Raw genomic sequence first — 14581 nt, forward strand, 5'->3', positions numbered from 1 at the left:
GGCTCGGCCTGCCTGAGCCACCACAGCAGAGGGAGGAAGCGGGACCCCGCGCCCCGCCACACACCCCCTCGCCCCCCCCAGCGCCCCTCACGGCCCTCCCGCGAAACCGCCCCCGCGGCGGTCGCCTCACCCCGTGTACGTGGAAGCCCTCGGCGCCGCCGTCAGGAACCTCGGAGCTGGAGCCCAGCCCCATGCCCACCGCCGCGGGACGGGACGGGACGGGACGGGACACTCAGGCGGCGGCGGCTGCGGCAACAGCAACGAGCATCGCCCTCCCGCCGCTCCCCCAGCTGAGGGCGTCGCAGGCCTGAGCAAGCGAGCGCCGAGCGCAGCGCCCGCACACGGCGGAGGGGAGCAGGCGTTGCGCTCTACTCCACTCCCTGCCGGGCTGGCGGAGCGCGTGACGCCTGACGCCCTTAGCGACCGGGGAGGGGGCGGGGGAAGCGAGGCGTTGCTGCGGGAGGGCGGGGCGCGAGCGGCGGGGGCTGCTACCGGTCTCTGGGCGGGAAAGGGCCGAGCGGCGGCCGGGGGCAGCGCTGAGGAGAAGCGGGGGGGTGCGGGGGTCGCTGAGCCTGGTCAGGGCTTGGCTGGCCCGCAGAGGGTCTGTCACAGCCCCGAGCCGGGCTGCGGCTCCCCACCCCGGCCCCTCGGAGGGAGGCAGAGACCCAGGCGCCGCTCGCGGGGAGGGAAGGCAGGCAGGCGGTGGGCCCTCGCTCTCCCCTCGGCCTCCCCCGGTGCTCGGAGTGCCCCGAGCTGCTTCCGTGTGGAATGAGGATCGGGATGCTCCCTGCCGAGCCGGGGCAGCCCCTCTAGCAGCCGGCGTGCAGCCGGATGGCGGTTTGGGTCTCGGAGCCTTTTTTTTGGCAGAAACAGACTTTCAGTTATAAAGTCTTTTTTTTTTTCCGCGTATATTCTTACAAATCTCTGTAAAAAACCCAGTTGACTACTGTTCTCATTCTAACAGCTTTTTAAAAATTATACTCCTGTTAGTATAATCCAGAAAGAGATTATTATTTTCTACCAATACCTAATTTGCACATTTCAAAAGAGCAAGTGTTTCTGTTCTGTTCTTCCCCGTAGGCATAGATTATGTATTACACTCAAGAAAAGTATTTCCACTAGCTGAGAAATTTTCAGACTTTGAAGAAGCAAATCAATGGTCCAGTGTTGCTGTTTTTCAAGACACAGGGAGCCTTGTGTTTAAGTAATTATTAAGAAGTGGTGATATTTCCATTCCCCTGAAATTTCATCTCTGTTCCACTCTGGTTTACTTAGGATGAATTCTGATTCTGCCTTTAACTCACTAATGGAAAAGTTCTGAAAGTTTTCAAAGTAATAGTAACAATTTGAAGCATTATTATATTAATGTAGTTAAAGTGTTATAATGTAGTTATATTTCCTGCATGAGTACTTTCATTCCAGTATAAAAGCATCCATTTTAATAAAACTCCTTGGTAGTTACTGCTCTCACCTCTGAGATGTCATTTTTCCAAAGGATCCGTCCACATAATTTCTGTGATTCAAGTGCGATGCATAAAGAGAGAAGAGAAAAAAAGCTGCCTTCTCCATCCTCTGCCTTTGCTTCCAAGTGAGACTCTTAAATTCCCTGTCACTTGAATAACTATTTATGCTCAAAAGCCATACATACTGGCTCATTTTTTCTCCAAAGAAAGGCCAGGATATTCTCGGGAGCCTTTTTAAGTAACCTTTTTCCGGTGTTATCTCTAAGCTGTGATTGCATATCTGTGCATCGCATTCATTGAGCTCATGGTAGAAGTGCACGTAGGCATTCAGAAAAAAATAAAATTGTGTCATTTTTCTGTGTTTTCTGCTACATATTTGGGAACCTTATCACATAATTATATTTTTTCTTAAATTCCTTTTCTTCAGAGCGTCATTTATAACAGGTGTGCCAATGAAGAACTGCAATGTTGCCCATGTAATTATATTTCTACAAATAATAGAAATAAGAAATCTTTCTTCAGATATACCAAAAGTAGATGCCGAAAAAAGTAGATGCCGAAGAGTCTATCCCAGTATGAGTACCTAGGAAATAAATATAAGACCATAGCAAACAAAGTCTGCAGGAATTATTTGCATCTGTGTTTAGCATGGAAGATAGTGAGGAGGTTCCCATCCCCAAACCTTTCTTTGTAGGGAACTCATCAGAACATCTGTCTTAAATTAAGGTGAAGGTCAAAGAGACTGTGGAACAGAGAAAATGAACAATAACAGTTTGCAGGAATAGGTGGTACTTATCTCTTCAGGTATAGGTGGTACCAATCTCTTCAAAGGGACTCAGGAATGAGACAGCACACCTACAAACAGTTCTATTGAACTTCTTGCTTAAAAGCACATTGGCTGCGGGGGACTAGGAAGTAGCAAATACCCTATTTTTTAAAAAGGATTCTAGTTGAGATCTGAAGGAGAGGTCTGTAAGCCTCTGTCAACAAAGTAATAGAAGCTATAATAAATAACAGTTCTAGTGGGTACTCGAGTATTATATTCTTGGGAAGAGTCAATGTGGCTCTGATAAAGGGATGTCCTGTCTCACACGTGTATTGGAGTTCCTAAAGGCGTTAACAAACATACAGAAAGGAGGGATCTGGCCGTTTAGATTTCAAAAAGTCCCTTATCAAAGCTTTGTCAAGGGCTTATCAAGGAAGCTAAGCAGCAATACCGTAAGATATCTTTATTTAGATGAATGGTTAAAAGATAAGAAGTAGATGATAGGAGTGAATGATCACTCCTGGTGCTTGGAAAGATCATCCAAAGAGTTATCAAAAAAAATGGTTAGACCCTGCTCTTCTTCATATTCCAGAAGTCCTGGAAAAAGAGATAAGCAGTGAGATGACAACATGTACTGATGGCATGGAATTATTCAGAATAGCAAAACTAAAGAGCAATTGCAGAACTGCAGAAGGATCTTAGAAGATTAGGTGGGCAATAAAACCACAGGTATAATGAAGTGTAGATAAACATAAAATGATACACATGGGGAAAAATCCTGACTAAATCCACATGTGAAATAGTGGGGTTTGAGCTCTTCAGCAACAGTCTGAAGTGAGATCTAGAGTGTACAAAGTGTCATTTCAGAAATCAGAAATGGCCAAAAAGCAAATGCATTATTAAGAACGATCAGGAAAACAATGGAGACTAAGAAAGAGGACATTGTTGAATTACTGTATAAACTCATAGTTTTCCAACATCTTGTCCTTCCATTTAAAAAAAAAAAAATAGCAGCAATAGGAAAGCTTGAAAAAGGGCAGCAGCAATGATTAAAGGTATCGCTAGTTACCGCATAGGGAATGATAAGTAAACTAAGGCTTTTTCATTTGAAGAGAGACAACTGAAGAGAGAATGTGCTATAAAATCATTTGTGGTATGGAGAGGGTAGTCAGGAACTGAGCGTTTGCTCTCTTTCAATTGAATAACAAAGGAACTGTTGAAACTATGAGGGCACACCTTCAAAGTAAGCAAAAGGACGTGATTTTTCAGGTAACAGTTAATTGAGTTCTGCAGCTCTCTGCCACAGGAGATTGTGATGCCAAGAGTTTATTTGGACCCAAGGAGGCAGTGGACAATTTCACTGAAGAAAAATCACAGAATCACAGAATCATATAGGTTGGAAAAGACCTTTAAGATCATCGAGTCCAACCGTAAACCTAACACTACCAAGACCACCACTGTACCATGTCCCTAAAATGCCCCAAATCTGGGGAGCACCAATAAGTACACCAATACAAGAAAAGATATTTTCTGAGCTGAAGCCATCTGAAGGCTGGAAGACTCCCCGAAGGAAGTATCATTTACATGTGTCCCAGTCTTAGTCCTTGCTAGGTGCTTTAGAGCTGCTGTTGCAGGTTGAGAGTGGGCTAGATGTAGCTTTGGTTTGGCCCAACACAGCTGTTCTTAATGCTAATGCTCATAGCTCATTACTCCTTGCTATTCCACGTCGTTTGCAAAGGTATCTAGAAACACGCGTGCACTGAGAATAGCTTATTGTGCTAGAGTATGCAAATGAAACAAACTACCTAGTTAGACTGTGGCTCGGAATTCATTTATACAAATAACTTTTTCAGTGTTTGCTAATAACATCTGAATCAACCATCCATCTGCAACGTCTCCTCCTGTCTTACAGTGAGGAAAAGCCGGAAAGAACCATTCTGGTGTGTCATTGTGTTGTCTTTTGGAACTTATTTATGCAGACAAAAGGTGTAAAAATATAGATAAGGGGTTGTTGTTTTTTTTTTTTACGTATGACTTGTCACAAGTTTCAACAGTCAGAAACTTGGTGATACATTAGTCCAGTGTTTCATCCACTTATCCAGGTTAAATTAGGAGTTGTAGAATGAAAAAAAAAACCAGGATAAATGTAGGTATGTTTTAAGTAATATTTTTTCTAATTAGCTAAAAAAAATAGTACCAAAAGTAGTGCTGCTGTCACTAGAATTACTGAAAAAATCTAATCTGCGCTGGACCACTCTTTTACAACACATTTTTGTTTATTTAGAAAAATAATTTAGCTCATGTTTGTTCAACACTTAAGCAGTGCTTGCATATTCAATTCATCAACTTGCACAAAGCTCCGAGACTTCCATAAATTATTAAACAACAGCATTGCATAGGAGAATTCATAATCATCTCATTATGGTATTTTCATGAAAAGAAGTCCAGTTTTATTTTCATGTAACTACCTTGAAGATGATTCTGCACTACACTAAAGATTTATTTTGAAGGGTTGCATGGGTGTTTCTAGAACATCAGCACAAGAGTATTTCACGCACTAGAGGAGAACACGAACTAGTAGCTATTTCTTCTATTAGAAGTAATAAATTTTAGGAACACAAGGATCCTAAAAGACACAAAACACTTGCAGCTCACATGGGAGTGACCCGAGGTTCAACAGCAGTCAGGACTGAGCTGAAGTCCCATACAAGGTGATGGGAGATTTACATTCTATATCAGTGGAGAATTGTATATTATTTTTCAGTGTGCCTTTGTGCAAAAATAATTCATTTTTTAAAGATATAATTTCTAAAGGAGAAAAGCTTATTAATTTACTTGCCAATCTGGCAAATGCTGAACAATTTTGATTTCAGTAACACAATCTGAGAAGCTACCTACACGTGTTTCAAGGATTAGGAGGCTTGTTTCATTTGAGTGGTTTTGTCATTACATGACTTTTCAAAATTTAACACATTTACCACATTTTTATTTGAATATTTGTTTTTAGATTGTGAAGCTGCTTTAGAGCTGCAAAACAAAAGAAACAGGAAAAATGCAGGGACTAATGAATTATATTATGCAGGAATGTTTTTATGGCGAATGGATAAAAATTATGAAGGACTTGACAGAATGCTGAAAATGTCTCCTGGATCTAGAGAGGTAGTGTATGAATGGTATTTCATCCAGAACAAGACAGAAGTTCTCACTATTTAACAAGTCAAATGAGATCATCAGACTTTTAGCCAAACATCAGAAAATATAAATATGCAAAAACTAATGTATACTGTACCTAAAATTATAATTATCTAGATTACATTTCTTGTTTACTATAAAATCTGGGGAAATTAACTGATTTTTTTTTTTTAGTGGATATTTCTGCATTAATCCAAAACTCTTTTTCTGATGAGGAAGAATGTTTATTATTTTTTTCTACAGTGGGAAAATAAACTAATAGTTGGGGGTAAAACTGTTTCATCACTTCTACTTACATTTGGTTGTAACTCTGGAGTTACTTTGATGTAATTATATGCCAGAGGCAAGGAGTCTGGAATTAAAAGGCTTTCTGAACAGGTCTTACAGACTACTCCACTAAGAGGCAAATCCTGACCTACTGAGAAAAAGGTGCAAGGAGTTTAAGAAAAATTTCAAGCCTCTTCTTCCTGTGTTTCATTCTGTGATTCTTCTTTCCTCATGAATTCTGTTGTACAGGAAACAGTCTGCATTTGAAAGAGTTTCTGAAAATATACGAAGAGGACTGTCGGGTCACATCTGTGACACTTTACAAAGGTTACCTACCTGCATACTGATGTCGTCAAAACTGGCTACTCCATAACTGGTGGATGAAACTGGTTGTCAAGTTTCTTAGTAAATAATTTTTGAAACCTTACTTTTTAAATTTTATTCTGTTAATTGTGTATTAGACAGTGAAAATAGGATTGTTAGTAAATGACTAAGAGTTATATTTTAGGCATTCTCCAAAATACTTTGTCAACAGAGGATTTTCCTTTTATAATAAAGTCAGTGCATGATAAAAAACAGCTAATCGGTAATGCAAGATTAAAAACATAAGAATTGGCCGGTCATTAGAAATATATTCTGATTGTTACAGGGCTTTAAGCCACTAGAAATAATGTAGTGTTACGGCATTTTCACATAATGATATCTTTGCTTTTGCAGATACTGAATTTTGAAAGAAATGTCATTTATCATTCATGGTAATGAAACTAAACCAATACAGGACTGACAGATTCTGCAGAGTACTGTAAACTTGAAATGCTTATTTTTCAAAGCTCTTTGTATGCTTAGCAATTACAGCCTTCTTGCAATATCAGTCCTGTCTAAAGGTTCCTATGGAAATGAAAGTTGATACAGGAAATGTGTGCTGACCGTTCTAGAATACATTTAGATATGTAGATATAGTATACAAAGCTGCAGCTGAGTTAGTCGTAGGTTCCTTTTTTTCAATCAGTGGAGAAAAACAGGCACTTCTCGGCTGTAGCTCTTATAATTAAGGATTTCTCATCCCCATTGTACAAGTAATTGTACAATGTACAAGTATGGCATACATTGTACAAGTATGGCAGAAGAATTGTGTAGTGTGAATAAAGATCTTTGGCCTCTTTCGGAAGTGTTTTCTGTAGAACTCATCAGAAATTATAAAGGAGTAAACGTTCAAATTCAAAATTTCAAAGGAGTAAAGATTTTCAAATGTTATACTGTCTAAACTCAGTAAGCTTCTGAAGCAAGCTTGCAATCCAGAGGAAATTCTGTGAATGAGTTTAGTTAGAAAAATCAAGAAGGATGAAAAATGTTCATGGAAGATTAATTCTTTGGTCATTATCAATCCAAAATATTTGTATATTAATATTCCTATAATAAATTTTAAGATGATCAAAGAAGTTGACCCTAAAGAAGCAGTAACATTTTGGTGAAAATGATGGGGAATAGAAACTAAGCATTACTGAGGACAGATTACAGAAATTCATTATGCAAAAATAAGAGGAAGAGCATCTAGTAGATCGAACTTGTTTAAACTGCATTTTCCTGAGGAGATTAATTTCCTCTCAATCTTGTGCAGATGATTTACAGGACCTTTATTGTTCTGAAAAAGTGGTTTTGTCCATCTCTTAAAGATGCTAAACTTACTTCAAAAGATACATTTTATGGCTTGAGCTGTTTTGAAAAAAAAAAAGAAAAAAAAAAAAGTGAACTTGACATTGAGTTGGAAACTACTTGCTGGCAGTATTATTGTCCTGGGTGGAACAGTGCTTATTAGGGTGGTGTTCAGGTCAATGTTAAGATGTCTGTATAATGCCTGTAATCTATATAATGCCTGTGGTCCTAATTCATTTGCTTAACCACAGGTTTTCAGTGCCAGCTGAGAAGCCTTAGGGTACTTGAGACATCTGAACAAGACTGTTAGCTGTTACACGCGAATGACAGGATGCTAGTGCCTTTCTGCAACAGTGCCTGAAAGCGAGGTGAGATACTGTGTGGCATCTCAGATGGTACAAGACAGCTACGTGCAGGTAAATGACTCGAGCCTTAGGTGTCAAAGCTCCCATTATAGTCGATGGAGGTCTAGAAAGTGGAGAATTGTTCAGCTCACCTAAAGTAGACGCCTACGTTAAGTCAGATCAACAGCATTGTAGACTCCACTGACCGTACTGGCCAGGGCTTGGTTCACCTGTCTGCACTGGACAGCTACTGGAACTTGTGGCAGCCTAGTGTGTTGGACGTCGGCAGGGTGTTAGGGCCTGAGCACTTTCCTCTTCCAGCTGGCTAAGCCAACGAATCCAGATCAGGGCCACAGTTCGAGACTGGGCACAGACATAGCTGCTGCGCTGCTGCAGTCTAGCCCAGGCTGGAGCTGGTGGTAAAGCCTCAGCTTAAAAGCAGCTTGCAGGGGAAGGAGGAGGTAAGCCCTCACTTCACGTACTTTGGGGGATCTCCAGGGATGCTAGATGCCAACCTGTGAGCAGCTGAATTTAGTCCTGAATCATTTTGTATCTGACAAGATTATCTATTTCACTGGCAAATATTAATAAATCTGTTAAGATCTTCAGTCATATTTGTTTATACCTCTTTGAAGACATGCACAGGATGCTCGTGAACAGGAATTCTGAAAGCAATTGTCTCCGTAACAATGATAAAACAGCATTTTCATATGTACATCATACATGAAAAATTTCAATGATCATCACCTTGTTAGCAGTATCACCTCTACAGAGCTTGTGAAGAATTGAATCTTGCAACCCTGGAGAAGCATAAATAAAGGTATTTCTACACATAAAAGTTGCCAGGCAGAGGCAGGGGGTGAGTTGTATCCAGTTTTGTTGATTTTGGTGAACAGTCATAAGTGCATTTCAAGCTCCTTCTTGTATTCACGAGAGAGAATTCCCATGTAATGTAAATAACATATTGATGTTCACTGGTAAAGAAAGTTGTGGTGTTTCCAAAGCTCTAGGGTGCAACTGAATTTAGTATAGCAGTATAGCATAACACGTCTTTAATAGTCTTATTTTTCTTATCACTGAGGCTTGCAGAAACTAAGCAATTTGTTCTTTTGTCTCCGTTACTGTAGCAGCGTGCCAGTGCTATCACAACTGCTCGGGTTGGTAGGCAAAGGTATTTCCTGTACAAACAGAGCTCTTGGAAATGTTCCACCGTTTAAGCTGCGCTGCTTGATGAAGGAGCAGGCTAACTGCGTTGATAGCAGTCAAGCAGTAATGCAGACATCAGCAAATTGAAATAAGTTGAATAGTGTTTGGATTAAGTTACCTCAAAGCTTCAGAAGTGAATGGGTCTCCCATGGAATCAAGGAATGGTTGAGGCTGGAAGGGACCTCTGGGGGTCACCTTGTCCAACCCCAGTGCTCAAGCAGGGCTGCCTAGAGCCAGTTGCGCAGGACCATGTCTAGACATAGGTCCTATGTCAGACTGCCAGCCCAGTGAGGATGTGTCAGATATTCTGGGGCACTTAAAATGGCTGTATAAGCCTATGTGTGACTGAATCACTCCCAAGGGAGTCTAAGGACTTATTCTGCTGACAAAATATGGGTTTATACTTAGGGCAAGCTGATTAACTCTCTAGGCTCCAGCCCCCTTATCTTCTTGGTAGCCCTTTACTGGACTTGTTCCAGTATGTGAGTGTCTTTCTTGCACTGGGAAGCACAAAACTGGACACACTACTTCAGGGATGCAGTCTAACAGCTGCTGAATAGGGGGGGAGAATTATTTCCCTGGACCTGCTGGCTACTCTCTAGCTAATTCAGCCCAACACGTGATAGGCTTTATTTGCTGCAAGGGCTCACTGCTGACTCATGTTCAATTTGTTGTTCACCAGGACTCCCAGGTCCTTTTCTGCAGAGCTGCTTTCCAGCCAGCCATTCCCCAGCCTGCACAGTTGCACCTGGTTATTCCATCCCAGAGGCAGGACTTTGCATTTGCCTTTGTTGAACTTCAGGAGGTTTCTGCCAGCCCATTTCCAGCCTGTCTTCCTCTCTGTGAAGAGCAATCTTGTCCTCCAGCATATCAGCCACTCCCCTGGTTGGGTAATATCTGCAAATTTAGTGGGAGAGCACTCTGTCCCATCATCCAGATTGTTAATAAAGGTATTGAACAGTATTGACCTGAGGCATACCACTAGTAATTGGCCACAATTGAACTGACAATCCACCCGTCCACCTTATTACTTAGTCTTCCAGTCCATATGTCACCAATTTGGCTATAAAGATTCTGTGTTAATGTCAAGATGCACAACATCCACCGCTGTCCTCCTGTCCACACAGCCAGCCATCTCATCATGGAAGGCAGTTAGGTTGGTCAGGTGCAATTTTCCCTTGGTAAATCCATACTGGCTGATCTCAATCACCTTCTTATCCTTCAGGTGGCTGGAAACGACTTCAAGGAGTATTTGTGCCATAACCTTCCCAACAACTGAGGTTAGGTTGACCAGCCTGGACTTCCTTTGATCTTCAATGTTGAAGATGGTTGTGATATTGTGCCTTTTTATCTCTCCTGGTTGTGATTCCATTCTGATTGTCTGTGATTCCATTCTCCATTCCGTGAGGGGCAGAGAGCCCCTCATCCATTCTCCTGGATGAGGGGCTCTCTGCAACGTCTATATGAAGGTCTAAGTGCCAGCAACTGGGGTGGGACCATGGGTCATAGGGGCTTGTGTGTCCATAGTTCCAGCAGCTGGAGTGGGTGAGGGTATGTATGTCAGCGTGTGGCAAATATTAAGCCAGATGACTCAGTGAGTAGAGCGGTGTGAGCTCTAAGGTGGTGTGAGCGCCAGGTATATGTGTGTGTTTCGGTGAGTGGGAAACTGATTTCATATTAGAAATACATTTGTGAATCCATCAGATAGAGCAGGAATTTTAATGTAAACATAGTTCTTTTAATACAGTTCACCTGCCTGCAGAGACAGCACCATCCCAGACACCATTTAAAGTCCATAATCCCTGGGGTGACATACTGAAAAAGGGTAAATTTTATACATTGAGAATTACCCATTGATAAAAAGCAGTGCTAAAATCAGGATGTAGTCACTGCAGTGGTGGAATTCATAGCTGCATCTGCCCCCATCAGTCTCCCCATATACTGCACTGGAAGAGTTAAGCATTTTAAGAAAGGATTTCATTGAAGTGAACTTAAGAGAGGAAAGGGTCAAGCCAGGAGATGGGGAGAACCGTCTGTCCACTAGGAAGAGGCATGATATTTCAATGGATGGTTGGTTATTTAACTGTATTCTCAGTTATCCACACTTATGTATGAAACATGCTTGGAAGAAAAAAATATTGACATTATAGTCCAATGGCCATGCCTTCCCCACAGGCACAGGTCAGCTTGCACAAGTCTAGTTAATATGTTATTTATGCAAAATGGAAGAGCTTCAGTGGGCAGTGACTGAAAGAGATCTATCTTTTAATACCAGTCTGGCTTTTAGGACACAAATCCAGTGGTAGGAGTTGAATTGAGTTCTCTGTTTTGGACCAGGAAAAGGTGATTTAAAGGCAGACGTCCACTCCTCAGGTGGATGCCCAAACACACAGCCACAAAGGAAACTGCTCTGAAAAACTGTCAGGAATTGTTGCAATTGTTACTTCATTTTCATGAATCTCTCTTACACTGTTCATCATTGCTACAGGCTTTTGAAAGACAACAGAGAACACTGAAATGTGTCCCTCTGGAGCAGCCAGGATCAATTTCTTCTCAGAAGAAGCTGGCAGCACTGATTAATGTCCAGCACTATCTGAGTCAGAAGGACTATGTACAAGCTACTGAAAGCTATAAAAATACATTAACGTATACTTCAACAGATAGTAAAGAAAGTATTTTTTAAAATCTCAAGCAACATCTCGTTCGTAGTATCTATATACAAGGTAAGTGAGAGAAATTTTTCTGTTAGTGTCGTGTCCTCAAAAATATAGAAAAGGAAATATTTATTGATTTTTCAAAACCATTGAATTACCATGGGTGAATTCTTAAATCATGTTTCTGACATTGGAATGGAGTAAGAGCCAAAAAGGAACACGAACACAAAAAGGAAATACAGCCATGTTAGCCATTTTTGTACTTATTTATCCATTAAATAAAATGTATCAAATTGAAAAATATTTAAAAATTCATGTGTAATATAGTAAATCATCATCAGAGAGCATCATATTGCAAATGTAAAAATTGGGTCACACTTACAACAAAGAAAATTGTGCAGGTATGGTTTTCTACTCGCAGTAAAAGCTAGTTCTTAAAGCCCATAAAGTATTGGTTTGGAAAAACTCCCATTTACATTTGTGAATGCTTGATTCTCAGGGTCATTAACTGGCAGAAAATAGCATTGAATTAGGTATGAATTCCATCTACGCTTTCACTGAGAACTAATGATACGCAACATATTACAAGCTTTAATGTCTAGCAAGCCCATGCAGCTTCATTTAAATAAAACTGCTATTAACATTTTCCAGGATTACACTGATTTTTGAAGAGCAGCCATCTTCTTCTTATTTGTATTTGACTTCCTCCATGTTTCTTCTAGTTGTTTGTTCATAATAGAAGTAATGTTAGCCCCGTTACTTCAGATAATTAATGATGCACAAGAAAAATCAGTAAAGAATATCCTTTGCTGATTATTCATAATTACTTGGATACTGCAATAGTTGTGCTAATGGGGAAATCTATCTTTGGTGTAATTATAAAAGTAGATTGAAATTGCATTGGAAAAAATCGATCTACTCTGTTTCTGTCTTCTATGATAGAACTCAGTAGAGAGAAAATAAGAGGCTCTTGATACTTATTAGAATTGTTATCTAAATACTTCATTTTTAATTACTTCTTATGTTCTCAGATAATACTGAAGTTGGCTTATTTTAATTTGGATGATTGATTGTCAAGATCCAATAACTGTTTTCCCAGTCTACACACCAGCACACTATTTTTACCTGAAAGTACTAATAATGAAATTGCTGGCCTGATAGGTGGGCATCACTAATTTTTTTCCAGAAAAAGTCATAGAAAAGGAGTGAAGTAATGGAATGATGAAAATCAGAGATCTGTATCCCCCAAATATAGTCTTTGTAGGACAGAAAAAATGTTCACTCTAGACACACGTATGAAAACAGAAGAAATGTTTGCTTTTTGTGGGCAGTTGTATGCCAAAGTAGTGACATTGATCCATTGGTTATAGCGTGACACCTAACAATGGGTTTGGACCTCTCTGTTCCTAAAAAGTGGAAACGTCCCACATGCTTTTTGGTATGGTAGTTATTAGTTCTTTTATTATGTATTCTGATAATATTTAAAAGAACGAAATTTGGAATATTGTTTAATGCCAGTTCATATGTAGGACTTTTTCTTTGTGCATCTCCTTTTATTTTTACAAGTTTTCATCCTCTAGATGATGGCAGATCTCATGTTCAGGAAACAGAAGTATGAACAAGCAATAAACCTTTATGAGAATGTTGTGGAAAAATCACCAGGTATATAACATTAAATAAGCTTGAAGACTGTGTGTTCAGATTTCCGCTCCAAGTTTTAAAAACCGAACTCATGAAAATGTGAAAACTCTGTTTTCTTAATTTCACCTACAAAATTTTCCCCTTCTGAGTAAAATCCAGGATTTTTCAGGACTTTCTGTAGTGTCATATGTAGAATATGAATAGATCTGAAGTTTTCTGGAAGAGCTTTCTACTTCAAGAAGCTGGAAATGTTAGCAACACCTATTCTTTTTCAGCAATTCTTTTTCGCTCTGTGGCTCTGCCATTTTTTCTTTTAAAGACCTTACCCTCTTCCCAAGAGATAAGCAGTATTGCTGTATCTTATTAATCACGTGCCCCAAAACAAAAAGATTCTTCATTATTTAAGTCAATATTTAAATTTTGCCAGATTTGAAAGCATCTGAATTGTTGTAAGGTAGAGATAAAATCTACTTTATTGCTTTCTAATTTTTAGTTAACTTTTCAGCCCTGGAAAGATTAGTTGATGTGCTGAGAAGAAGTGGTAACCTTGATAAAACTACATTTCTCTTTGAAATGGTGAAGAAACATGATTATTTTTGGAACCTGGATATAACTACTGCAAAGAATTCTACTGCTGGCAAGGCATGCAAGGGAATATTTGTGGATTTAGGATTTTCAGAGCAGTGCTGCAGAACCTCTGTGCAGTTTATGTGACTGCTTTAAGGCTCAGTTTGTTAAATGTTATTTCTTCATGTGCACAGAAATGAAACTAGTGTTTTCAGATTTGCTTTTAAGTTAGAGCTGGTGAAAATACAAACTTCTTAATAGGTCAAGACTTCTTTTGGAAAGTACTGGAGCATGAAGGTGAGGAAAGCTATATGTATAGTGAAATAGTGTACTCCAAATAGAAGAGAAGTATGTTGATTTGAATATATAAACTGCAGATACTTAACACAAGAGCTTTGATTGTACATAGTCCTCCATCTGCAAACATTAGAAGACAAATCCTGGCTTAAATTATTTCAGTAAGCCAGGATTCTGACCAAGATGTTTTTCTATAATGTAGTCAGTAAGAGAATTCAAATAAGTCCTGTAACATACTGTAAAAGGCATCTGTTTATTTTGGGGATCTCAAAACATTTTCTACGCATTTATACATGACCTCTGTATTCTACAAATTTGCATTTTTACCCATTTTCCAGTTGTATATGTAAGTCCAGGTAGTTCTTAGACTACTTTTTGGCTTTCGATCTTCTTGGCATTTGACTTTAAAATGAGAGATTATAATTATAGGGTTTCACATCTAATGTTTGTCTGTAAATGATATATCAAAATACAATTGAACAAAACTAATTTGGACTATATAATCAATCTGATAGCAAGAACGGGGGTTTT

General features: G+C 39.8%; 1 protein-coding gene across 4 annotated transcripts in view; it reads right to left on the reverse strand.

Annotated features, from left to right (window-relative positions):
* The window catches only part of GORASP1 (golgi reassembly stacking protein 1), a 28936-nt gene extending 28614 nt beyond the window's left edge, over nt 1-322 (reverse strand). For 2 of the 4 annotated variants that reach the window (XR_012041281.1, XM_072854779.1), the window contains exon 1: nt 131-320. Coding sequence is in view for 3 of the 4 variants with exons in the window: in XM_072854779.1 (XP_072710880.1) it covers nt 131-193 (63 nt within the window). In the remaining variant the exon portion in view is untranslated. Of the gene's footprint in view, nt 1-130 lie in introns of all 4 variants that reach the window. The other 2 variants (XM_072854783.1, XM_072854784.1) reach the window with 1 other exon arrangement.
* Between the last annotated feature and the right edge of the window lie 14259 nt (nt 323-14581).

This window comes from Ciconia boyciana, chromosome 2, assembly GCF_034638445.1.
Source record: "Ciconia boyciana chromosome 2, ASM3463844v1, whole genome shotgun sequence".
In the NCBI taxonomy this organism is placed as follows: Eukaryota; Metazoa; Chordata; class Aves; order Ciconiiformes; family Ciconiidae; genus Ciconia; species Ciconia boyciana.